The 27,563-nt window shown below is 38.3% G+C and overlaps 1 protein-coding gene across 1 annotated transcript in view; it reads left to right on the forward strand.

The window, feature by feature from the left end:
* Nucleotides 1–27,333, forward strand: part of CDC123 (cell division cycle 123) — a 42,006-nt gene extending 14,673 nt beyond the window's left edge. The window contains exons 7-13 of the mRNA XM_069458908.1: nucleotides 11,029–11,077; nucleotides 14,641–14,716; nucleotides 16,137–16,259; nucleotides 17,132–17,160; nucleotides 22,535–22,663; nucleotides 25,965–26,102; nucleotides 27,065–27,333. Of these exons, the coding sequence (XP_069315009.1) occupies nucleotides 11,029–11,077; nucleotides 14,641–14,716; nucleotides 16,137–16,259; nucleotides 17,132–17,160; nucleotides 22,535–22,663; nucleotides 25,965–26,102; nucleotides 27,065–27,091 (571 nt within the window). The 3' untranslated portion in view covers nucleotides 27,092–27,333. The remainder of the gene's footprint in view (nucleotides 1–11,028; nucleotides 11,078–14,640; nucleotides 14,717–16,136; nucleotides 16,260–17,131; nucleotides 17,161–22,534; nucleotides 22,664–25,964; nucleotides 26,103–27,064) is intronic.
* Nucleotides 27,334–27,563: the final 230 nt, after the last annotated feature.

Raw genomic sequence — 27,563 nt, forward strand, 5'->3', positions numbered from 1 at the left:
GCAGTCCTTGAATTAAATCTTTGTGCGCTTCCCTAACTTTTTCCTTAGGATAAATTTCTAGAAGTGGGATCGCTGTGTTTCCTTCCTTTTTCCAGTCTCTCGGTAGCTGAAGAACTGGACTGTGCTGTGTGCACTGCAGGCCGAGGGAACCCCTGCACTGCTGCGCTGTAGGGCTTCTTTTGTTCTGTCATGAGATAGCAGTTATTCTTCTTGGCTTCTCCTCTTACCTCATCTGAAACAGACCAGTTATCTTAAACTCATCTTTAGACAGGCCTTTAAAATAAAGCATATCATAAAATCTAGAAGCTAAGCAGAATGGGGTGAAGATACTGTATATGCGTGCCGTTTCCTCCCTGTCCATCCAGCTGAATCTGCCCTGCCAGTTCACCCCATTTCAGCCTCACGTCCTTTTTTGAAGTGGAGTGTGGCATGAATAAATGAGTTCACTGCATGACAGTGGTGCCTCAGCTCTGCAGTTTCTGAGCTCTGCAGCTTAGGCGTATTGTTTTTGTATTATATTAATTAAAGAAAAGGAGTTAAGTAACAATCAGTGAGTGTGATTGTATTGCATGTTTATTATAAAAGGATTTTACCTGTATTGGTGTTTCTGGTTCTAAAGAAAGAAGTATGTATTGTTTTGACATTTAGTTGTCAACCTTTGTGGTTGTGTCAGCACAGGCGTTACTGGTAGGGTAGTGGTAGCCCTCATTTCACAGTAGTAATGATGCAGTAGTATCCACGTTCTAGGAGCTACCCTCTGAGCAGAAGAAAGTCATGCCTTTTTTTTCCATTGTAAAGCTTTTTGACATCTGATGCTTTAAGAGGCCTCGAAATATATTACATTAAAAATACTCTACCTGTTAATTCATCTGACATGGATATTCATATCCCTTTAGGATTAGTTGCAGTAAGAGTGTGAGGACACCTTTGCCTTTCCAAAGCTTAACTATAAATCGCTTTTAACTCTGAGGCTGATGGTTTTTAAATCAGCTTTGCAATTTAACTATCTGCTACCTCCTCTTAGCCCACCTCTCCCTTTTTGTCTTAATTTAACTGATATTCCAGTGGATGGTAGAAATCTCACTCAGTTGTTCTGCATTTTGCACTTTGGACTTTTGCATGGAAGTTAATAAGCAAGTGAGTGTGAGGCCTTGGACTTAGAGTATTTACCCACAGAATGTCATCCTTCTCCTGGTATAAATAGTTGGATGTTGGCAGGAGCAAATCCTGAGCACTGAGCTTTCAGGCTTTTAGCTGGCACCGCCAATGTGTCACCCTTTTCTAGAAATATTTGTTGGTCGTCAGTTGCATAGCAATTAATAAGTCAGTTGCATAGCAATTAATAAGTCAGTTGCATAACAGTAAGTGTTGCCATCACATAAAAATTCTTTATTGCTGTAACTCATTAAAGATGAATGTTTGTCACAAAGGCCTTGTGAACGAGCTCTTAAAAGGATATGAGTGTAATTCATCAGATTGGACAGGATCATATCCTTCTATAAGTTAGAAAATTGAGGCCTAAATCTGTTCAGTAATTTGCTCAACGTCCCACAGTAGAACCACAACCCAAATACAATTTTAATAAAATCACTCTACAAATTCTTTGTACTTTCACTTAATAGAGTCTTTTCAAAATGTTTCCAATTAAGATAATGTATAATAGAATAAAACATCATTGAGTATCACATTAGTATGTATGTATAAATTATATAGCATAAATATGAGATTACGTTGTTTATACTATTTTTAGGCTTCACTGGACTAAAGAAACAAATATGTTATAGTCAGGATTTCAAGTTAACAGAAGTTGAGCTAAAAATAGCTTACACGCATGGGGCTTAAAAAATATATTATTTAACAGGGAGTCTGGAGATTGGGTATTTTTAGGGTAAATCCAGCAGCTCCAAGGTTGCCAGGAACCCAGGCTCTCTCATTCTTTCACATCTGCCATTCTTGCTTTATTGGCTTGGTCTTTGGGTTTATCACCTAATGGTTAAAAGATTGCTGCCACAGTTCTAAGTATCTGTCACATGAAGACATGACAATATCTGAACCAAAATAGGAGAGGTGGGTATATTTCCTCTCATTCTTTTCTGGATGTGAACGAGTAAAGCATGCCTGCCTGTAAGCCTCCCAGGAGACTTCCTGTCAGCTCTTACTGGTCACACAAACAGTTGCCCAGCCTAATCCAGCAGTTGGCAGAGTGAACAGAATTGCCATGATTGGTTTAGACCAGGGGTTCTCAACATAAGCACACATCAGGGCCATCTGGAGAGTTTGATAGAACACAGACTGCTGGGCTCCACCCCAGGGTTTCTGATTCAGTAGGCCTGGAATGGGGCCCAAGCTTGTCCTTTCTAACCTGTTCCCAGGGGATACGTTGATACTGCTGGCCAGGGCCGTGCCTTGAGTACCACTTAGATTAATCAACACACGCATCCCTGGGATTAGGGAGGGAGTCTTGGAGCACAAGTGCTTCTAGTGTCTGTGTAATCCAGGTTCTGTGAGCCACGTTGAAGGTGCCAGACGGCTGGAGGGTGGACAACCAGCAGTGTCTGCCATGGCTGTAAGTTGCTATATGATATTAAGTACTGGTTTTATTTTTCCTGTTCCTCAAATGGTTACGTAGACAAGAAGCTTTAAAAAGTGGATGTTGATGTATGACACACATAATGTCATCTGTCTACATTATATTTGCTGACTGAATTATTTGCCCAGGTATAAACATAGTATGTGATTAAACTTGCTGAGTCACAAGACCGCTTTCATTAATTATTTTATTGATGAAGTATCACTTCAGTAGGCCAAGTAGGCAAGAAAAAAAATTTGATACTCATCTGGCATTTAGAAGAAAGGGCTGTATGAGTGAATAACATTCATTGTTTCTCTGAGGGGCTCATGACTAAGGAGAAATAGATTTGACTGGAGATCAGAGAATTTCACGTCTTAGCAATTTAAACTCAGCTATGTTCAACATAAATTTTAGACATTTTTTTCTTAAGATTATTACAAAACTAGTTATTCTAAAATTCAGCAGCAAACAATTTCAAGAGTAAAATTTTGTGCATAAGTGTACCTAACAGAACCTTGTACTTTGTTTTTTAAAGCCTTTTTATTTAAATGACAATTTTTTTTGCTTTAGATTATTTTAATTTTAGATGACATATTTTATCTCATTTCGAAGAAAAATTCTATGAAAATTGTAATGAACACACCCAATCTCCCTTAATTCAGTATGATTTTACTTTTATCTTTCCTTTTCCACCACCAGTGAAAATCTAAAAAAACAGAATCTGTGTACTGAAACTCTTATTTTGCTTTCTTAGAAGCAAGAAAAGCTACAGCACCCAAACTTTGGTGCTTAATTTTTCTCTGGCTCTAAATTTCCTGTTCTTTTTCTGCCCATGATTTAAAATTTTTTCTTATAGTTAGGGTTTTGTTTTTTTTTTTTTTTTTTTTACTGTGAGGTGCAATGTTGTAATATTCCCACTTTTTTTTTTTTTTTTTTTTTTTTTAAAGATAGGGTCTTGTTCTGTCACCCAGGCTGGAGTGCAGTGGCGCAACCATAGTTCATTGTAACCTCGAATTCCTGGACTCACATGACCCTCCTGCCTTAGCCTCTTGAATAGCTAGGGCTACAGGCACACACCACCATGCTTGGCTAATTTTGTATTTAATTTTTGTAGAGACAGGTCACACTGTGTTGCCCAGGCTGGTCTTGAACTCCTGGCCTCAAGTGATCCTCCCACCTTGGCCTCCCAACATGCTAGTATTACCACCTTCCCACTTTTGAAAAAAGCTTACAGTAGGGATTATACCCTGGTAAATACTTAGTAACACGAAGGGCAGTAGGTATTATTTGTAATACCTAATGCCGTTTTAGAGCACTGACTTTATTTTCTGCCACTTATAAAGCTTTAACGATGAAATTTTCTCATTACTTTTAAAATGATGAAATTGTGGTTCCAGTCAATGGATTTAGGTAACACCTAAATTGACCTCTTTCAATGTGTGAGACATTTGGAACAGCATGACAGAAACCGTGTCTTGATTATATTTCTTATGACATCCACAGAAAAAACCATGTCAGTCTCCAGACATGTTTAGGGCATAATAAATATGCCTATTTATATTAATGGTAAGACTATTTGGCTAGTGGGAAACCTCAGTCTTGTTTAAGTTGAGGAAATGACTTGGGTAGAAATGAAAGAAAAAGACAACACTCCTTTTAGTCATCAGTACTAGCTAAGCATAGTTCTTTAGTTTTGGTTTACCATCATTTCTTCTTCTTTTTTTTTTTTTTTTTTTTTTTTTTTTTCCAAAGAGATAGGGTCTCACTCTGTCACCCCAGGCTGGAGTGCAGTGGTGTGATCAATGTCTTTTTTCTTTTCCTTTTTCTTTTTCCTTTTTCTTTCCTTTTTTAAAATTTGGATTTAGAACATCATCAAAATTTCTTTTAACTGGCTAATTGGCTGATTTCAAAGTGTATTAAAAATCTGCTATAGCTTTATAGTAGCTCTCATCAAAGCAGACCTTTGGGATTTTGCTCTTTTTTTCTTTCAAAATAGAATCTTTACTGTTATTGTATCTGAGAATTCTTTTAGTTTGTAATTTATATTGTAGATTATGTAACATTTATTATTTAATAACATTCATGTTTATTTTAGAGTTTTCATTGCTAGCTAGAGGAACTATAATTATTCTACCAAGAATTATGAGCTTAGAGTTCAACATAGGCGCCTCCTTTCCAACTAGACTATAAATTAATGACTTTGGTTTAATACCACTTTCTGTTGGTACTTTGTTGAAAATTTCAACTAAAGAAATCTTCCAAATTAGTGTAAAATACTAATCCAGGAAAAAATTTTAGAAGTTTTTGTTTTTAAATATAGTACCTCAAGAATGTAAATGGTATCCAAATGTTCACACACAATGTTCTTTTCAGTTATTTCGGCTAAGCTCCTGAAAATGGTGTTGTTGACCTTTAGATCCAGTCTTAGCTAGATGGCTCAGCGCTTTCCTCTCTTTCCAGGGAGGATATTTGGCCATCTGGTTAATCATCTCAATAAGAAAAAGCCTTGTCCAATAATCTCCTATATACCACATATGTTCTTACTCCTACCCTCTGAAACTAGTCAAGTTTTTAAAATAACATAAGTGTTAAAGCAATCAACATTTAAAAATAATGTTGGAGGATGGTAGACTGCAAGTGTGTATTAAAATGTATACCTGTTTTAAAGTAGCAATATGAGGATTAATAGAGGATTGAAATCAATGTTTGTAGTAATGTAACAGCATTTTTAAAAATTAGATAGAGACCCTGAAATTGCTCCTTTTGGTTTTCCTTTAATATTTTTTAAATGGCTAAGTATAGAAATTTAATCTACCTTTATAGAATAATATCTTACTAAAAAACTAGCCTCATTATCAGATTTACAAAAAATACAGCACCCACATAGTTAAAAGCACATTTCAAAAATTGAAGTGGTAGTAGTTCTGTTACAGTACTAACCATTAAGGTAATGCCTTTTATTTTGTTTTTTCTAATTTCTTTGCTGTTTCTGACCTTCTGTCTCCCTTGTATCTTTTAGATACATTTAAATTAAGAAAAGATAGGCATTCAGTTCAGTTTTATCATGATAATGAGCTACTGGTTGGTTGGAAGCTAAAATATTAGCTTTTGAAATAAACTTGAATGAGTTTCTTATTATAAAGCAATACATGTACACTTTGTACTTTATGTATTTTTTAATTCCTCAAAATTAAAAGTCAATATAAAAATAATGTATATTCAATATGATAAATATAATGTTAGAAATATTGCAGATGAACAATGGAAGAAATTAGTAGTCACTGCTAGGAAATAACATTGTTAACATTATGATGCTTACTTTATTGTTTTGTCATGTATGTGTCAGTTTTAAAAAGTGAGATTGTTCTATATACAGTGTTGTGACTTGCTTTATTATTTTAAAAGTAATACTGTATTGTAAATATTTTTCTTTCTTTTTTTTTTTTTTTTTTTTTTTTTTTTTGGAGACAGAGTCTCACTTTGTTGCCCAGGCTAGGGTGAGTGCCGTGGCGTCAGCTTAGCTCACAGCAACCTCAAACTCCTGGGCTTAAGCGATCCTACTGCCTCAGCCTCCCGAGTAGCTGGGACTACAGGCATGCGCCACTATGTCCGGCTAATTTTTTCTGTATAGATTTTTAGTTGTCCATATAATGTCTTTCTATTTTTAGTAGAGACGGGGTCTCGCTCTTGCTCAGGCTGGTCTCGAACTCCTGACCTCGAGCGATCCACCCGCCTCGGCCTCCCAGAGTGCTAGGATTACAGGCGTGAGCCACCACGCCCGGCCCCTGTATTTTTCTTTCTTATGAAAAATCACCACACAGTTTTTTATCCTTCAATAATACTGTCTGGATTTTTAACACATTTTTCATTTAGAATTTAAAGAGGAGTTGAGGAAAAATGTTTTAAGGATAAAATGTTTGTAATAGAATTCTTAAAGTAATTAGCATTTTTTACTAATTAAAATATTGAGGCTGTTAGGGTAGGGAAAAAAGGCTAAGGAGTCTTTTGAAATGAAGAACATTTTACTATGTAGAACTATTTTTTTGTTTTGTTTTGTTTTTGAGACAGTCTCTCTCTGTCGCCCCAGCTAGTGCAGTGGTGTTAGCCTAGCTCACCGCAACCTCAAACTCCTGGGCTCCAGCCATCCTCCTGCCTCAGCCTCCCGAGTAGCTGGGATTACTGGTGCTCCCCACCATGACTGGCTAATTTTTCTATTTTCTGTAGAGTCGGGGTCTCACTTTTGCTGAGGCTGGTCTCAGACTGCTGAGCTCAAACAATCCTCCCGCCTCAGCCTCCCCAAATGCTAGGATTACAGGTGTGAGCCACTGCACTCCCGGCCTATGCATAACTATTAAAAGTAATGATCAAGGATCATCTTGAACATGTTGCTTCGGATCCATCTTATTTAGCCGCAGATTCAAGAGGTTTCACGCAAAGTGGCCACCTGCCAGCAGTTGACAACCTGCCAAATCCTGCAGTGACCTTAGCAAGTTTTAGACAAGCCTCACCGACTTTTCTAGCTGAAGCCACTGCTCTGAAGGCCAAGCTTGAGGTCCCAGCTGCTCCAATTTGATGCTTCTTCCTCCCTTTTCCTATTTCTTCCCTTCCCCAAGAATGGCGCAGACCCACTGACCAGGCCTCTTGCTGGCTGACAGGCGCTCCTGGCCCTTTTCCCAAGAACCTCTTACCAGTTTAGAGCTGAAGGCTACTCCTCAGCACCACCTTTTCCAAAACATAGCTGTCTGGTCCCCATCTCAGACACTTTGGATTGGAATCTCTGGGGATGTATTTTGAAAAATCGACTCATCTTACTGTAGCCCTACACTTTCATTTTCAGACCTGTGTTCTAGAAGCTCTAACATACCCTGAGGTTCAGTATGCAACAAGTGATTAACCAAAAACAAAAAAAGAGAGGGAAAAGGATGCCTGACAAATTGTCTACAAATTTGATGGCATAAAGAACTTCAGAAATTACCTAATTCCCTCTCCCATTTACTGTCGTTTACTGCCGCTGCAACTAAAAGCCAGCCAGAGAAGTTTAATTGACTTCCAAGATCATAAAATGCTAGTACAGAGCCCAAGATCCTGATTTTGATTTTTATGTCTAGTCCATTGTTTTCTTGTATTCATTGGAATATTTCCTTTTCCCTTTTATGTAGATTATCTAATCCAGAATATTCTGTTTGTCTCTGTACTGGCTGTGAGTCCAAACATAATTTTCTTAAATGATAGAAAATGTTTAGTGGACGGCTCCAGAAATATGCTTATCAATCTGCTGATCCTTGGGGCAAAAGGATGGTTTATTTAAGGGTAAAAATAATTATGTTAATTTTTATTAACCTGACAGTTCATGATCTTAATTTTGATTAACATAAAACAACCTATGGGATTAATTCTTATTAGGAAAAAATTTAAATATATGGAAAGCTAGCTTTCTAATTTTAGACGTAACTCCTTAGGGTAACATACCTTTAAATTAGTTTGATTTGAAGCAAGGGATTTTTGCTTTCCAGAGAAAAATGATGTCTTAAAATAGCACCAGTGTGTGCTTGAATGTATAAAAACAGAAGTTTTACGCATTGTTATTTTGGAAGATACATCTTATATTATGGAAACTGGATTTGGTTAGTGGTAGCTATTTTTTAACAGTGATACTACTTGAGGCTGAAGTCCTGCCAGTGTTTGTGCTGTTTTTCTGTTGTTTTTTAACTTAGTCTGAGAGCTTTAATAACAGCTCTAGAATCTCCATCCTTGAGAGAAGTGGTGTGGTACAGCATGGGGTTTAGTGCACTTTCTTGCCCACTTACCTGTTACCTCCTCTTTCTGAGCCTTGCTATCCTCATATGATACATATGGATGATATTAATATTAAATAATAGCCCTTTCTCATAGGATTATTGTAAGGATTAAATGAATGGCAAATGTAAAATGTTCCATACAGTGCCTGGCATATGATAAGTGGTCAGTGAGTAAAGCCTACTGATATAGAGAAAACCCACTGGCTTTTAAAAAAAAAAAAAAAACACCTTGTGTTTACCTTTCTTTGCAATGCAGATTTTATCAGTCAGTGCACATTAGTGGTAATAGAAGTTCTGTTTTCTCAGGATTTCAGCCAATCAAGTAAACTAAAATTGTTATTGTTTATAGTATAAATCATAAATGATTGCAGAGAATTGCAACTTAATCATATATGCAGGGAAATGAAAAAGCTTTTCAAACTCAGTTTTGCTTGCAAATGGCTTAAGACTTCTTTAAAAGTTTTTTGTTGTTGTTGTTTGTATGTTTTTTTAAAAATGTCTCTCGACTGCAAGTCGGATATATGTTATATGTGACAAGTTATATGCCATTTCCGTAAGCCATCTCACTTCCTTTCCTTTTCTCTGCTATGTCATCACACCTTCTCTGCTGATTCATGTCACTCTTAAAGACTAAAAAACGAAAGCTAAAGACGGCCACCTAAATGTTACCTTTTGTTTCTGCTGTCCTCTCTCTCCCTCTCTCACCCACATTTCCTAGTCAGGCTGCTCTGAAGTGTATATTTTTGTTTTCTCACCTCCCATTCAATCCTTGGTTCTCTGCAATCTAGTTTCCAGCTGTGTAGGAATACTCTAAAATTGCCCTGGCAGAAGTCACCGGATCCAGGGGACGTTCTTGGTCTTACTTTACCGTGGCATTGAGTCAGTTCACCGTTTCCTTGTTGAAACCCTCTTCCCTTAACATTCAGGATGCCATCTTCTCATCCCTCTCCACCATCTAGGATTGTAACCACCTTCTCCAGCTCCTTTGCCTTTGCTCGCTCTTTAATTGTTGGTGTTCCCCAGGATTCTGTCATCTGCCTAAGGTGATCACTTCCACTTCCTTGACTTTAGCTCTTAAACCCATATGATTATTACCTCTGCGGAATTGTCTTCGTCTCCTTCCTCTCTTTTGAGTTCCCTCATTTCCAGTTGCTTACTAGACATCGCTGTGTGGTTCTCACGGATGTCTCCAGTTCTGCACGCCCAAATACAGCACTCTACAAGCTTTCCTCACCCCATGTCGCCTGCTTTCCCTCCTGCCTAGTAATGCCTAGTGAACGGCAGTACTGCCAGCCTCTAGCTAGTCCTCCAGCCAGACACCCCAGAGTCACCCCGGCCTCTTTCTCCCTGCTTCCTCCTTTGCAACCAGTCGTCAACCTATACTGACTCTGCCTCCTAAATGTCTTTGTACTGTGCTGCTCCTCTTTTTCTCTACTCCCATTGCCTCAGTTGGACCCTCCTCTCTTACCAACACTGTTGCAACAAGCTTCTGACTAGTCTCTCTGCCTCCCAAGTTGCCACCCTTTCCCCCAAACTATCCAATCCCATGGAGCCATCGAGATGTGCTTGAAGCCTAAATGTGATGATCTCTCTCACATACTTAGAGACTTTATAGCTCCCCACTGTGTATATAATAAAGTTCAACCTGCTTAGGTAGGCAGACACGGCCTTTCTGGGTACCTGATACTTCTCGTTGTCCAAGATTTCTGTGTAACTCCATCGTTCGGCAGCTCCTCCCTTGCATCCCACACTCCATCAGTACCAATCTCCTGTCATTCTGTGAATACTGCATACATTTCCACGTGCCCTCCCCACCTTGGCACATTTCCCTTTGCCTTAAGTGTGGACCCCTTGTTGACTGCCACCTCCCCCCACCTACCCCCGCACACTGCAGACAGCTAATCAGTCCTTCCTTCGTGCTGTCAGAGGATTTTATTTTTATTTTTCCCAGTGTTTTGAAATTCTTTGCCTACTCGTTAGCTTTCTCCGCCAGACTAACCACCTAAAGGACAAAGGAATTTTTGCCATTTTAGCATTCCCAGTGCCTAGCCCAGTCTTGGGTATGAGTAGGCGTTTAAAAATGAAATGAAATATTGTTCATGAAGCTGAGGATTTTTAGAGGAAGAAACAATATACTTAATGGAGGGCTGAATAGTTCAATCAAATATTTTTTAAAATGTCATGTGGGAGGAGGATTAGATTAACCGTGCGTGGCTTCAGATGGCAGGATTAGTGTTAAGGGAGAAGTAGACTGCTGGCCGGAAGCTGTGCACAGTCAGAATGGGTAAGGTGGCACTGCCTTCCTGCCTCCGCTGGGAATCTGCACTTGACAGTTAAGTCCTGCCTTGGGTGCTAAATGTGGGCTTTTCTGGGTAAGAGTTTTTTTGCCTTTTAACAGAAAAATGCAGATTATGCTATCTCTAAGATTATAATAGCCCATAACATTGTTTTGAGGATTAAATGAGATAACATCTCAGCGTGCCTAAGCTAATGCATAGTGTTGAATAATGCTTAATAAGGGTTCATTGCATTTGCACTAGTCTCCTGTTTCTGGATGCTTTTAGTAAAATGTTACTCGCATGTGAAATATAAGGAATGTGCGTGCATAAACTGACACCAGTAAAAACAAAGATTCAGTTGCATTTTTTCTCTCCAAAGATTTATTCATTGTACTGATGATTCTCCAGATCCTTGTATGGAATATGAGGTAAGAAACTTTTATTTTCATTGATAATCCTAGATGAAGATGTTTTGAGACTTCATATTTATTCTTAAATGAAATAAATGAAATTTTTTTGATTTCTCTGGGAACCTAGAGCCACTGAATTTTTAAATTTATGAATTACATCGTACATATAAAAGAATATTTATATTATATATAGAATATATGTATATAGTATACACTTAACTATGGAATATACATATTCTGTAATAAAACACTTTTTTTATACTCCTCACCCAGCTAGACCTGACTAAGTTTCAGCATTTTACTATTTTTTTATATTGTTCACTCTTTTTACAAATAACCTATAGAAGTAAAAATAAAAGGATAGTGAAAAGACAACTTTATTAGAAATTTTAATGAGTTTAAACATAGCAGACCCCGATTTCTATTCCATATTTTCCTAGTTTTGAAAGCGTACACACCACACATGCACACACACACTGCCTGCTGAAATGAGCAGTGTTCTTGGGTGCAATTAACTGCTTATCAAACGGAACATACCTTTCTTTTAGTGCTCATTGCAGGTTTCGGCTACATCCCTGATAGTCTCTCACTTTCCATCATTCCTGCTGGTTCTTCTTGCACTTGCTGCATTGTCAAAATGCAAAACTTTTAAAAACTTTGACAGCTAATTTGTTGAAAAGAGGATGGCCATCTTTGCTCTGTAATCGTATTTTTACATTTACATGAAAATTACATTTCTATTTTTGGTTTTGTAACACCAATTAGAATTAGTGCAGTGATTTTTTTTTTTTTAAATATCTTTAGTGTCTGTTGCTTCTAGCTAGTTTGTATATACATACACATGCTTTCAAAATTTGTCTGTTGACTCACTATATTGAGTAATTTTTAGTGTCAGTATATGTATTGGCATATCTTTTATGATTATACCATATATGTGGAACAGTTAATTTACTATTTAGTTTACTATTTACCAAGCCACCAATTACTAGATCTTAGAGCACATGTAATTGAGATCCTTCATGAGAGTTTCCCCCACTAACAGCATAGTGTGAGTTTCTAATTATCCTTTTATAACGTTACATGTAATATGTATATAATATAGTCATGTCGATTGTTTCACTGAACAAACATCTATCTATTAAGTACCTGCTGTGGTGCTTTGTGCTAGGGACACAGAAATGAAAAAGATTCTTTAGCCATTCCCTGAAGCATAATCTTTGTTTAGATGTCATCATCTACCCGCAAGATTTATTTAGCAGCAGTTTGTTCTTTTATTGCTTTTTTGGAACTATAACACCATCATGTTAGTGCATAGGACTTAAAACCCAGTTTTAAAAGCCCAGGAAAGTGATACTCTTCGAGCAATTAAAATGAAAAGTTGCAAGCAGAATCCTGTGTGTTATGTTCTCCTGTCTGCATGTGTTTTTTTAAAAAATACATCCACTATATACTTATATATTCATAGAATACTTCTGGAAAGATACACAAGAAACTGGTAGCACTGATTGCCTCTGAGGAGGACAGAGGGTTGGACTTGGGAGAGATTCACCTTTTGCCCTTTTGTGTTTTTTTTTAATATTAACCACAATGTATGTATTACCTGTACAAAATATTATTTCACTGAAGATTATGCAAATTTTCTAAAAAATTACTGTTAGTGTGCTATGATTGCTTGTTGCTAAATACAAATTACTGTGAACATAAAAATATCTTTATGTATAGTTTTATATGTGTATAAAACTATGTACATATGTGCCAGCGTAAGCTTTTAATAGTCAAAAACTGTGTAATATTTTAATTTGGGGTTCTTCATTTAATAATTAAGTTCTTTTTAAAAATATGACATATATAAGGTTCAACCAAGAGGTCGAACCTTTCATTTCATAATAATGAAAAATGAAGCCAGTGCATTTTAAATTTCCAAGGCATATTTTAAAAATATTTTCCTGTTTTTTAAGAAGAGAAACTTACTGTTACCAAAAAATTTTAAATTCAAGAAATATGAGGAACCTACCACCCAGATATAACCTCAGTATTAACATTTGGTCTTTAACTTCCCTTTTTTGAGAGGTGTGTGTGTGTATATACACACATTCTCTTTTTTTTTTTTTTTTTTTTTTTTTTTTTTGAGACAGAGTCTCACTCTGTTGCCCAGGCTAGAGTGAGTGCCGTGGCGTCAGCCTAGCTCACAGCAACCTCAAACTCCTGAGCTCAAGGGATCCTCCTGTCTCAGCCTCCCGAGTAGCTGGGACTACAGGCATGCGCCACCATGCCCGGCTAATTTTTTCTATATATATTTTTAGCTGTCCATATAATTTCTTTCTATTTTTAGTAGAGGTGGGGTCTCGCTCTTGCTCAGGCTGGTCTCGAACTCCTGAGCTCAAACGATCCGCCCACCTCGGCCTCCCAGAGTGCTAGGATTACAGGCGTGAGCCACCGCGCCCGGCCCACACATTCTCTTTATAAAATACTTTGCTTACCATTTTGTAGTTTATTTTTACTTGTAGCATCGTGTGAGCATTTTCCCAGGTCATTAAATATTTTTTATAACATAATTTTTAGAGGCTGCTTGTCTTACATATGTGCTGTTTCACTTGACAGACATTTCTTAAACACTTGCTATATATTACCTACTTGTGCTGGGAACACAAAGATGAATGAAACCCAGTTTCTTGCCCTTAGGGAACTTACAAGTTAGTGGGGAAGAGAGACTTGTATCCCATTGTCATGGGACAACCTGATTATGTGCTTAGTATAGAAGGTTATGCATGAGAATGATGGCAAGCACAGTGGCAGGACACCAAGGCCACTGAGGGGGTTCGGGGACTGGTGCCTGCAGTAATTCAAGTTCCATCTCACAGGTCTTGAAGGGCAGAGAGGTGTGTGAGGATAAGGGAGGATGGGCTGCTAGCCATTTACCATCAGCTAATGCTGCAAGAGAACAGGACTGGTTGTCTCCAAAGAACATTTTAAAAAAACACAGAAGCATACATTTGGCATCTGTACGCTTTCTAAAATTATAGCAATTCGGTATATGAAAGTTTATATATTAAACAATTACTAATTTCAATAATAAAACCCATTTATGACTTGGGCCACTTGGGTAGAATTAATTTACTTTAACAAGAATATCATGGAAGGATTATAGTGATTCTTTGTGGTAAATAATTTTATGAGAGTAAGGAATACCAAATGGTACTTAAGGTAGATAACTTTGAAATTATTTTATTTTTTAATATTCTTACAGGGGTACAGAACATATGCATTGTAGGGCAACTTATGGCACAATGGTGATAAGATTTGACTTAGTCATCCTTGGTATTATGTGCTATGTCAGAACTCTCAAAATGGCAAATAAGTGGCAAAGATGCATTTTGTCATAAGGAGTTTTAGCACAATTTCCCCCTGCTTATTAGAATAATAGATCACAGCTCTGTTCCCTACATCTCATGTTAAAAATGTCTTATGATGCCTCTTTTTTAAAAAGGCATTTGATAACAGCAGTCATTAAGATACAGTCTTGACATAAAATTGCCTATTAGACCTTGTCACACAGTTGTATTTTTGCCTTTTGTCTGCAGCTTGTCCTCCGAAAATGGTGTGAATTAATTCCTGGGGCTGAGTTCCGATGTTTTGTCAAGGAAAACAAGCTTATTGGTGAGGTTTTTCTTTTTACTCTTGAAAGTAATCTTTTAAAGAAGATAAGCTTTTGAATGAAGTAAATTTTTAGTAATTAGAACAGGGCTGTATCAGTCAGTTTTAATCTCAGATACCACCTCTGACCCATTGGTACTGACTCTCTGGAATGCCGTGTTGACAAAGATTCTAAAGCCATATTCAGTTTCCACAAGAAAAAGATATTGTCAACGCATCATGTCTTTCTGGATTTCAGAGATGACAGTGATGGTTCCATTCCTGATTTAGAATATGTGTGATATCAGTATTACCTATTTTTTTGTTTGAGACTTTCCTAAGTATTGCTTAGCAATAGATTGCTTATTGTAAGGATCATAAAAAGCCAAGTTTTTAAACTTTTGTTTCTGTTATTGGGGTACATGTTTATTCTAGCAAGAGAAAATGTGTAGACAAGTAAGTGTATTATTCTAAAGTCACCCAAAAAAGTAACCTGTCCTTCCTATCAGGTTACTGTTTTGTTTGCTATGATTTATTCAACTTAAATACTGAAGATAATTTGTTGTTGTTGTTTTTGGCTTATCCATGTTTTCCATAAAGTAAAATTTATCTTCAACCAAGAAAACTGTAACGTAATAGAATCAAAGAATGGTCAAGAGTTAGTCATTGAATGTGATGTTGACATTTACTAATCTACCTAAAAGAAAGTTGGGGTGTTCAAATTGATCATATTGTTAGCTATTCCTGAAAAAACCTGCAGTGTAAGTACGCTAAAGAAGGGAGTTGTGTCAGCATGTGATTATGGAATTAGAAGCCTCATTTCAGAGCAGAGACCATTTTGCTAGGACTAGAGCAAATAGAGGAAGTTCATGTAATAGTCTTTTTAGTGTATTTGGAATAATATCAGCATGTTGGTCTGAAAAAAGGAATGTTTACTTTTGCATGGCTTGAAAGACCAGGCTTGTGAATGCAGAGCAGCACGTGTGAACAAGAAAAATAGACTGCTTCTGTGAAATACAGTAGCAGTATGGCAGACATACAGTGAGGAATATTTTGTTTTCCCAAAGAAAGTAGAAGAGAATACCAATTTGCAGATACTTCTTTGGAAAAAATCAAAGCAGCAGCCGTTGATTATGTGTACAGATTTGAAATTGTTTCTTTCATTTTTTACGTAACAAGCCTTTCTGTGACTTGGAATTCTTTCCATTGTACTAAATAAAAATATTAATAACTGTTCCCAGAAGTAAGAATTCATGGCGATATGGAACTTTAGGATTCACCTATCCACATGAATCTTTGCAGCTGAGTAATGTGTAATGCAATATCCATCAGATTGATTGCTCTTCTGATCTACTCTAGTGGTTCTCTCCAGAAAAAGTTGAAATCACATCTTGGTGTTTTGAAAATAATATTATATAACAGAATATAAAATATTTCTTTTCAGGTATTTCTCAAAGGGACTACACACAATACTATGATCATATTTCTAAACAAAAGGAAGAAATTTGCAGAGGCATACAAGAGTTTTTCAAGAAACACATACAGTATAAATTCTTAGATGAAGACTGTGAGTATTTTTTATTGACCCAGTGAAATGAAAGGAAATGCATAATGTTATTTTACCATGGTGCATATTTTAAAAACTGGACTTGAAATACTGTATTTTAAGTATTTTATTATATTCTTATTTGGAATTACTGATGATTTGCATGTTAGTTTCACCTTATTTAATTGGAATCCATTTTTAATATTGAGGCAGTTCTCTCTCCTGTCATTTTATATGTCTGATTATATATTTCAAAGGGTCTGTCCACAGAGAACAAAGCCCATCTACCTTTCTTCTTTGTTTGGATGATCAAAGACAGCACTAGTTACAAAGTAAACATTTGTGGGTTGTTTTTAGGAATTGAATGAATATTGTGTGAGAGAGTTTTCATACATCTTAAAATTATATCTGCTATGATTTACATTTTCTCTACTTGCCAAGACTGGGTTCTGTGGCAGATTTGATTTTTAAAAAAGATGAATCATGCCGCAAGCATAGATTTTATGCTTTATTATTACAGATTTTACTCATTTCTTTCCCAAAATAAGTGATTGATACTCCTTTCACTCGTACTTTCTTCAGTGACAGCTTACTTCATTCCCATATAACCAGTTTATTTATTATGGTGAATTGGTTGAGATGATGTTGGTGTTTGGTTTGAATTTTTAAATATAAGGGACTATGGTTGGAAAGAGAGAAAAGTAAAGCAAAGTTACGTAAATAAAACATTTGCAGGTTGCCTTTTTATGTTTGAAGTTTTGAGATTTAGGAGCATCAAGCCTCAAGGTCAATTATATTCTGCTGTCTTTGGTAATGCACTTTAATTTTCAAAATGACATTTAGATTATGAAATATTAGTCCATTAATAACTTTGAGTTTTTTCTCTTTTACAGTTGTATTCGATATATATAGAGACAGTAGGGTAAGTAAAAACTATATTTGATATGCTTTGAAATCAGGGCTGGTCTTAAAAGCAAGCAGAGTACACAGCTATTATGTGTGTAAAGAGTACACTGCTCAAAAAAATATTTTCTTAGGCTGGGCGTGGTGGCTTATGTCTGTGATGCTTGCCTTGTGGGAGGCCGAGGCAGGAGGATTGATTGAGGCTAGGAGTTCAAGACCAGCCTGGGCAACATAGCAAAAACCCATCCGTACAAAAAAATAAAAATTAGCCAGGTGTGGTGGTGCATACCTGTAGTCCCAGTTATTCAGGAGGCTGAATCAGGAGGATCACTTGAGCCCAAGAGTTGGAGACCATAGTGAGCTATGATGACGCCACTGCACTCTAGCCTGGGGAACAGAGCGAGACCCTATCTCAAAAAAAATATTTTTTTTTTCTCAAACTAAGGTGTTTGAAATTCACAGTGGTCAGGAATCTCCGCTTACACATCAGTATTGGTTTAAGAAAGAAATGTAAAAAAAAAAAAAACTCCCCTTAAAATCTACCTAATATTAGGAGTCATAATGTCTTAAATAATTATGTGCCATGGATTAGGGATTATTTGTTTAACAGGTGGGTAAATGACCACCTTAACGTCCTACTTTACACTTTCATCAGAGGTCTGGGCCTACTTAAAATAGTTGAGTTTACATACTCAATTATGGCCAGGAATTTTTCATTTGATATTTAGATAATTATTTTTGGTGAACTAAGAGGCTCTTAGCATGATTTGAGTCACTTGTATTTTTAGACTGAAGATGAAGATTAGGCTAGTTTACATTTATTCTTTAGCTCTCAAAAGTGATGAAAACCTCTGTAATGAAGAAGTAAACTTAAGGAAGTTACTTATTACTGACTTAAGAATTCCTATAGCAGAGATTTCACTATCCAAGACATATAATCTTTTCAAAGAAATTTAGGTCACTAAATATCATCTGATACTTACTGCTGATTGGTTTAGCTGTTAAGAAGATAGCAAGTGTGTTTTCCGGTGTGTTACCTACACAATGACAGGAATATTTCTCATTCCCCCTCCATGCTCATGACCAGCCTGGGCAGCATAGCAAGAACCCGTCTCATTGTAGTGAAACATGTGATACCTTTGAATCACCTTTTGAATAAAAAAAAAACCTGGTCCATATGGTCATGTCCCAAAATAACTGTTAATTGTTTATTTAACTCTGTTAAGTCCAAAGACATCACCATATTTTCACCTTTTGTCTTCAAGGATGAGGGTGTCTATTAAGAGTTATTAGAAAAGGGGGCTATAAATTGAGATTTGGCAAAGAGGTGGGGATGTCACTTGGCAAACTTTCAACTGTTTGGAAACAAATCTTAGAAAAGGATGGGAAGGCTGTGTGATGGGATGGATAGAAACCTCCAGCAGGCAGGAGCCCGTGACTCCAGCCCTGGCTCTGCCTCTGATACACATTGGCCAAGTCAGATCACTCAGGCAGCCAGCATGTATTGACAATCTGTAATGTGCTAGATGCTGTGCTTCTATGAAGAAGCTTCAAACATGACAATCTCTGGCGTTCAAGGAGTTTCTGATCTTCAAGTGGGAGTGACAGAGATGTAAGTGTTCCAGGGAATGGCTTGGTAGCAGCAGAATCAGTAAGTGAGCAAACCTGACCTATTGCCCTGAATATTCTCGTTTCTCAGAAGGGCTTTATTCTTATTTAATTCAATACCTCACTTAGTCTATATACTCCTGTGAGGTATGTATGTATTTTACAGATACCAGAACTGAGGCAGTTACGTTATATATGGTGGCATTTGAAAATGTTGGAATTTGCCAGGGTCTCTCAATATATTCCTGGCAAATGTCCTACTCTACTGTAATTCAGTAGGGCTGACAGATAAATGCAAATTTTTAACTTGGTAAAGAGTTAAGAATGTCTCAAGTGAAGTTGGATAAGTGCATAAGTAATTACTGCTGTGATCTTACAGAACTGAAACTAGTTACATTTCTAAAAGTGTGAAACATGCTAGTATAAACATCCTGATAGTTTCTGAGAAGAGTTTCAAACTACAGTGTAAAACTCATTTGCATTTACTCAATGGCACTGGTATCAGAGTTGTTTGTTAGACACTTTCTTGAATATATAATTCTGTGGCTGTTCTTGTAGAAACTAACTCTTACGGTGGTTTCTTATATGAAATACAACTGAAGTGTGTGTAGACTTGGCAACACTTTGATATCTAATTTCTTATTGTGGATGGGCAAGTTTATGTGGTCTTGATTCTAACAGTCAAAGCAGTGGACCACTCATTCAGCAGGTCTGGGATCTAGCCTTGGAACGTGTATTTAGGAAGCTTCTTAAGTGATGGTAATATACGATTAGAATTAAGAATGACTGTCTTTGATTCTTAGAAAGTTATTCTGGTCCCGTTATGTACTCTTCTCAGTTGTGAATATTGTCATTAATTTCTAATTTCATTGCTTTATGGACTGAATATATCTAATCTTGAGTCTTGGTATTATTGGGATTGGCTTTGTGACTTGGTCACTTTTTTATAAATGTTCTGTATGGGATTGAAAAAGAAAGTACAGTTTCTAATGTGTGAAGTATTCTGTAGATGTCTTTAGATTAAGCTTGTTAGTAATGTTGTTAAAATCTTCTACATCTTATGTATAAAATGGTATCTGAGAATTTCTTCAAAATAATACAGATTTGGGGGGAATGGATGGAAATATAGATGAAACAAGATTGACCATGAATTGATAACTGGTTGAAACTGAGTGGGGAGGTACATGGAGTTCTTTATACCATTTGTCTACTTTCGTGTATGTTTATACTTTTCCATATTAAAATTTAAAAAAAAAAAACCTAACAACTTTAAAGACCATGAAAATGTATCTTTCCTAATTTTTTTGTCTACTTGATCTATCAGTTACTGAGCCAGGTATGTTAAAATCTCCTGCTTCTTAATTCTATCAATTTTTGTGTTCTATACTCCAGGTTGTGTTCTTAGACAAATGCTAGTTCAGAATGGTTTCATTTTCCCAGTGACTTCTCATCATTAGGCAGGGACCCTCTTTATCCCTATTAATATTCTTGCACATTTGACATTAAAGTACATTTTGTTCTGATATTGATAGTATTATTGTAGTTTTTTTGGTCTTAGAATTTATTTTTTCCCATCATTTTATTTTTAGCTGTTATGTTTTAGGTGTGTGCATGTACCTTAAATAGCATATTGCTGGGTTCTGGTTTTTTAATCCCTGACCATTTCTGGTTTTAACTGCTGAGTTTAATTTACATTTATTATATTTGGTATTTGAATGTTTTCTACCATCTTATTTTGAGTTTTCTAGTTGCTTTTCTTTGCTTTTTTCTCCTTTTATTTAGATTACTGGACTTTCTATTTTTTTTTCCCCCAACTCTTTCTCCCATAATGATTTTGAAGTTTTGGGTTTTGTTTCTGTTATTTTGGTAGTTATCATTAATTCTTAACATGGATATTTAATGAACTCTAAATTTAATTTTACATTCCGTTGCCCTCATGATGCAAAGACCTTAGAACACTCTAATTTGTAGCACCCACCATTTTACATGTGATTTCTGATTTTTTATCTCTACCCTGTTTTTATACCCCCAAATGAGTCATCATTGTCGCTGTTTAGTTTTTTTGTTCACTGGTGCTTCTTGCCTCTTGCTGCTTTTTGGATCCAATTTCTCTCTAGTATTGTATCCCTTAGTAGTAAATTCCCTCGGTAGTTGTTTGGCCCTCGTGCATGAAGGACAGGCCTGGCTGGGTATAGAATGTTCAGTGGATTAGTTTGTTGCTTCAGCACTTTGAAGGTACTATACTCTTGGTGTTTATTATTTGACTTCTTTTCTTTCTTTTTCTTTTCCTTTTTTTTAATTTTTGTGTCATGTTACATCTAAGAATTCGTTTCTTTTGTCAGTCATGGAGAATTCTGAATTCTTAACTATTATTTTTTTTCAAATATTGACTTTCTTTTCTCTCTTGTTTTGGAACTCTGTGTAGAGGTATGTTAGAGCTTCTTACTTTTTTCTCATGTCTCTTAACTTCGCAGTTTCTACTCTTTCTCTGTCCTGTGTTGTGTCATTTTCTCAGCTCTATCTTCCATTTTATTAGTTCTCTTTTAACTTTAGCCTGATACATTTAACCTGCCCATTAAGTTTTAAATTTTATCGGCTGTATCTTTCATTTCTATAGGTTCTATTTAATTCCTGTTCAAATCTGCCAGTTCTTTTTTTGTGTGTGGTGTCTTGTGCTTAGGGTTTTGGTTTCCTTTATATTTTCAATCATTTAAAACTACTGAGTTTGGAGGGGGTCATATTTTTGAGATATAATTTAATAGAGCAAAATTCACCCTTTTTATTGTATAGTTCTGAGTTTTGACAAACACATTGAGCCATATAATTATCCACCTCCACATTGAAGATCCAGAACTGCTCCACCACCTCCCTAAAATGTCACCGAGCGATCGATGGGCTCGCTGCCTGGTGTACGCAGTAGCCAATACCATGGCACCAGCCTTTGAGAAAAGAAATACAGCAGAGATTAAAGCCCCAAGAACCTGGGAAAATCATCATCAGTCTGGAAAGACAATATAAAATAAAGATGACACCATTGCACTCTACCCAGGGCGACAGAGTGAGACTCAGAGGCACCTGGCTCGACCTCAGCATGGTCTCCCCAGGTCACAAGTGGGTCCACCGGGTCGCCCACCTGTGGTCTCAGAACAGGACAAGGTCAACACTTAGTTCAAAGGTCCATGTAGTTTTTCCTCTCCCCTTCATAGGCTATCAAGCTCTATCATGCAGACAAGACACATATTACAGTAACATGTAAAGAATACTGAGTATTTCCATACTTCTTTGCAGTATGTTAAAAAAAAATCCACCCTGCACATTAGCCTTGCAGGAGTCAGAAGCGCTGCTCTGCCCGGCTGCAGGCGCCTCCCGCCTCTGCCCGGCTCCCCCTGGACGTAGCATTGAAGGCTCCCAGGAAGGCAATTCAGCCAGACTGCATTGCCGAACCTTCTTGTGAGACTTTCCTTTTTCCTGCTCCAATGTTTGGCATAAAACTCCAGTGTGACTTGAGGCCAGAGTTGGAGGATACATCTTCAGTAGGGCTTTTCCTTCCTGGGTCCCTTCTCCCTGCACTCACAGGTGACCTTCCCTTTACAGCTGTGCCCGCTCTGTTTACTCAGGTGGCCCTTGCTCAGATGGGACCTGGAAGAATGATCTTTCGAAATAAGTTACAGATTTTTAAGATTGTCTTTTGGAGAAAATAATATGAAGACTATCTGTCTAATAAGATAGAGTATAGACTGTGTTTGTTTTTATTTTATATTAATTTTTGTCTCCTTGTACTGCAGGGAAAGGTGTGGCTAATTGACTTTAATCCATTTGGTGAAGTCACAGATTCCCTGCTGTTCACCTGGGAGGAGCTGGTATCTGAGAAAAACCTAAAAGGAGATTTTAGTGAAGGAGATGCGCAGGAGCAGGTAAGACAGTTTTTAAAAAGATACTTCTAAAAACTCCTTTTTAATCCACCTATTGCTTGCTCTTTAGACACGTGGAGGGGCAGTGACGAGGACCCTCGGGAAGCGTGTGGCATAGCAGAGATTTACTAACGGTGACTTGCCCATGGAGGTAGCCAGGGAAGGGTGTACATTCTGATTCATTCATTTAACTGTGCATAAAGAAATAAGGATCATCACATAGATTTTTCTAGTTATTTTCTCCTTCTTAGCTCTTTCTGTCATTCCCACCTGGAAGAATCTGGTCCAGTCTCCCAGACCAGTTCATACGTCTGACGCCAGCCGCAGCTGCTGCGCGCTGACAGGTGACACCCACGTGCACAGACCCTCGCATTGCTGAAGTGGCTTCCTGACTGGTTTCCCCAGTCAGCATTCTCTTCCATTACCCACAGTGGCTCGTTCACACCTTCTGCATGCTCCTCGTCTTCCATGCCATCATTTCTTCCCTTCCTCCCAGCAGACATTTTTACTTCCTCTTCAAAGGAAAAGAGAAAAGAATTCTCTCAGTTGAATTGTCATCAGACCTACAAACTCCTCTGTCCCCTCCTGAGTCTGATCTCGCCCCTGCTGGGTGTGCCGCTCCATCCTGTCTCCCCACACCCTGTGTTCCTCCTCCGGCCTCTTCCTTCCTGCCAGCTCCTGCCCCTCGGCACTCAGCCAGCTTCCCATATCGCCCATTTTGAAAAAACAAAGCCTTCAACCCCATTTCTTCACCCAGCTACACTCTCCTTTCTCAGCTTCACAGCCAAAATTTCCCTAAACAACTTTGTATTGCTTTTGTCTGCCTATAAAAGTAATGCCTAAAAAGTAATAAATGAAAGTACCCATTTTTAATGAAAATTATAAAATCCTCTAGAACCCTACCACCTTGAGAACGACAGTTTGTATTTTGGTCCGTAACATGCATTTACACGTACACATAAACCTTTTTAAATAAATGAGATTATGCTGCATAGGCAGTTACGTATCCTGAGTCTTTTATTTAGTATTATCTTGTGAGCACTTTACATCTTTTTAAAAAATAGTTTTGAGTTTTACGTGGGAATTTAAGAAAACCGAGAATTAGAAAGAAGCAGGACTTGAAATCCTGCCACCTGGAAATCGCCGTCCCTACGACTCCAGTTAGTGGTTTTCCAGTCCCTTTTCAGAAGGAACACACACACTTTTACGTAAGTGGGAGCCCTGGTTTCGCTGCTGCTGTCACACGACTTGCTTCTTTTAAACCACACAGTGGTTGTGCCTCATCGCAGCCAGCTGCCATCGGCGGCTGTCCCTCCTTGCTGACGTGGGTGCTCCCCTGTCACCTACGTACTCCTCAGTCCTCTGCCAGCTGGCGTCTGCCCCACCTCCCAGCAGAACTGCTCTTGGCAAGGTCTCCGGCACTTACTGCGAATCCCAGTTCACAATGCAGTCCCCGTCTCCCAGAGCCACCAGGCAGGACTTGAACACCTGGCTCCCCTCCGTGTCCTTACAGCTCTCCTACCCTCGGTCCCCGTGACACACACTCTCCTGCCGGGTCCTTCCTGCTCCTCCGGCTGCTTCTCTGCCTTCATTGTGAGCATTTGTCTTTAGCCGATCTCCGAAATGCCTCCTTTCATCCTAATCTGTCCTGGGCCCTCTCTGGCCCTGTTCCTCCAGCTCTGAGTCAGATCCACATTTACCCTGTGGTGGCACTTGCCAGACTGTGTTCCAGTGGCCTGTTGACTTGCCTGTGTCCCGTGTTAGGCTGTAAGTTTCTGAGAACAGGTAGAGCGTGTCTTGTTCTTGATGCACCCGCAGGGCTCAGCACAATGTCAGGCAGTGTGTGTTTGTCAGATTAATGAATGAAGGGATTTATGCCTGCTGGCATCTTACGGTAACAGGGCCATGAAATCTGAGAAGCACGGAAGGAGAATGTAAAGCATCCAGCACAGGTGTTAATTTTAAATATGAGGGACACAATTATTGGATACAAACAGCTTTGTGGAAGACTAACTCTGTGATCTAAATCCTTTATTTAATTCTTCTAAATATTGGGGGCTGGGGGATGACAAAAGGGAAAAACTGGTTCCCGCCTCCTTGTCCAGCATCACCTCCTGCCTCTCTTCCCTGTGCTCAGGCCACAGAGACCAGGCTTTCCCTTTGTTCCGCGAGACTCAGAGTCCTACCTTGCCTTCAGGCCTTTGTGCTCGTGGTTTCCCCTGCCTTGAAAGCTTTGTTCTGCTCCCAGACCCTCACAGGCTGCCTTCATCCCCACGGTCACTTCTCAGCCCAGATGGTCCCTTAGCAACGTCCTTCCTCACCACCCTTCTGAGATGGTCTATGTTGTTATCTTCTTAGTATATCACCCTGTTTCTTTGTTTCCATGACACTTTGTGCTGCCTGAAATGATCTTGTTAATTTGTCTGTTTGCTCGCTGTCTGTCTCCTAGTCTTGTTTACCAATTTATCTCCCCTACCTAGAACAAGGTCCAGCACAAAGTAGACGTTTCTTAACTATTCGTCAGATGATGGGTCTGTCTGATTCAGATATGCCCTGCTTTCTAGGGCTCCACGGTCCCGATCCATTCTAGTTCCCAGCCTGTGTCCCTCTGTGGACGCCATCCTCACCTCAATATCTGCCACCCCGGAAGCCCAAACCGAAGGCCATCTGTCTCTGAAATCCTTTTTGGCACAAGGCCACGTGTAAATATATTATGCAAGACTCTAAGCAAGTACACTAAAGAATCTGAAGACTCGTTAAGTCTGATACTTGAATTTGTTACACAGGTGATGAGAGAAAGACACAAATAAATAAGTTAATTGACCTACAAGAAGTGCAGACACGTTAGGGAAGTCAAAGCACTCATTTGCCATCACTATTAACTGTTCTCTAAGATGGTACTGCCCAACTGCACACATGTAGAAAATAATATTTATGAAGCGCTCTGGCCTGTGTGAATTTGCTTGAGGCCAGAGGTGGCTGGCCTTGGGGCCCGGGCCACTCCGGGGCTATGATGCACAGCCCGTCTGTGCACACTGCGGCCGCACCGTGGTAGCATTCAGGGATCCACCTGGCACTCCATGATGAGACTGTTTCCCAGATACCCTGTATTATCTTCTAGTGAATTTGGAGAATTACTTTAAAATCTTGGTGCCTTCTTTCCTTTAGAATCTTACTTTCTCCTTACCTAGTACAGAAGAGAACATGGAGTTGAAATTATTATGCCAGGCTCTTTTTTAGTTTGGAGAATAGGCCCAAAAATAAATGACTTGCAGACTTTCCTTTTTTTTTTTCCTTCGTAAAGGATTCTCCAGCTTTCCGTTGCACGAACAGTGAGGTTACTGTGCAGCCCAGCCCCTACCTGAGCTACCGACTGCCCAAGGACTTCGTAGACCTCTCTACTGGGGAAGATGCTCACAAACTGATCGATTTTCTTAAACTGGTAAAGTATATGTGTATTTAGTATGCTGGTCATCTTCTCAAATTGGCTTTTTTTTTTTTTTTTTTTTTTTTTGAGACAGAGTCTCACTCTGTTGCCCAGGCTAGAGTGAGTGCCGTGGCGTCAGCCTAGCTCACAGCAACCTCAAACTCCTGGGCTCAAGGGATCCTCCTGTCTCAGCCTCCCTAGTAGCTGGGACTACAGGCATGTGCCACCATGCCCGGCTAATTTTTTCTATATATATTTTTAGCTGTCTATATAATTTCTTTCTATTTTTAGTAGAGATGGGGTCTCGCTCTTGCTCAGGCTGGTCTCAAACTCCTGAGCTCAAACGATCCGCCCACCTCGGCCTCCCAGAGTGCTAGGATTACAGGCGTGAGCCACCGCGCCCGGCCTCAAATTGGCTTTTTAACATTTCATTTTAGTCCTACATCACCTAGACTTTTATTTGATGATTATGAATGAAAGGAACAGTATTACTGAGTTAGATCCTTTGATAACGAAATATGAAATGTGAGCTGAAGGAATAATTTATTGATTGGAAGGATAGAAAATGTTTTTATGCTATAGATGCTCTTCGAAAATTTTTCATAGTATATCTAACTTTGAAGAATGTGTGTATATTTTTATAGGGCTACAGGAAAACCAAATCTCTGCTGTGGTGGTGATTTCACTCAAGGGGGGATGTAAATATTTGTATTTCTCTGTGTTTCTGTGTAGGGGTGTTTGTATGTATTAAAGAAAGAGAAGAAAATATTCAAATGCCTGAAGATGATTTGCCCAGGAGCCAGGGGGATAAACTAGTTCCATGAATTAGTTAAGGCACATTTTTCTGTGATAATTTCCTATCAGATCTTTCGCGAGGCCTCCAGAAAATTACACTTGCTGACAAGAAGTGATCTTGTCTGAGTAAATGTCCCAATTAGAATGTGCTATTTTAATGTACTCTTGGTTTTCTTTCACAGAAAAGAAATCAGCAAGAGGATGACTGATTAGAGAGCTAGAGTTCAAGACCCAGTTACAGAGGAAACCACCGCTGCTTCAGGAGGCTGTTCATAGGCCACGACTTCCTGTCACCCCTCGTCGGTGGGGGGGGCAGGCAGTGTGGACAGCAACGGCTTTTTATATTCGTGTATATTCACCTGGAAAACAATGGAGGGACTTTGCTACTTGTAAAAATAACATGCTAAATAGATCTTCAACATAGGAAACCATGCTGTTCTGATAATAAAATACTTTCTATGAAACACCTTGCTCTTCCTGCCCAGTCTGTGTAGGTTTATCTGTATTTCTTGTGCTGATATTTATATACCGATCAGGTAGGTGGGCAAATTTATATTTGTTATACAGAAATAGATTCTTTCTTAATCATTACTTTTCCTTTTAAAAAATACCTTTTATTACTATAGACAATATTTTCCTACTTTGAAGCTTTTCATATAATTTTTCTTTCAGTTTAGCTTC

The sequence above is a fragment of the Eulemur rufifrons genome, chromosome 25, assembly GCF_041146395.1.
Source record: "Eulemur rufifrons isolate Redbay chromosome 25, OSU_ERuf_1, whole genome shotgun sequence".
Taxonomy (NCBI): domain Eukaryota; kingdom Metazoa; phylum Chordata; class Mammalia; order Primates; family Lemuridae; genus Eulemur; species Eulemur rufifrons.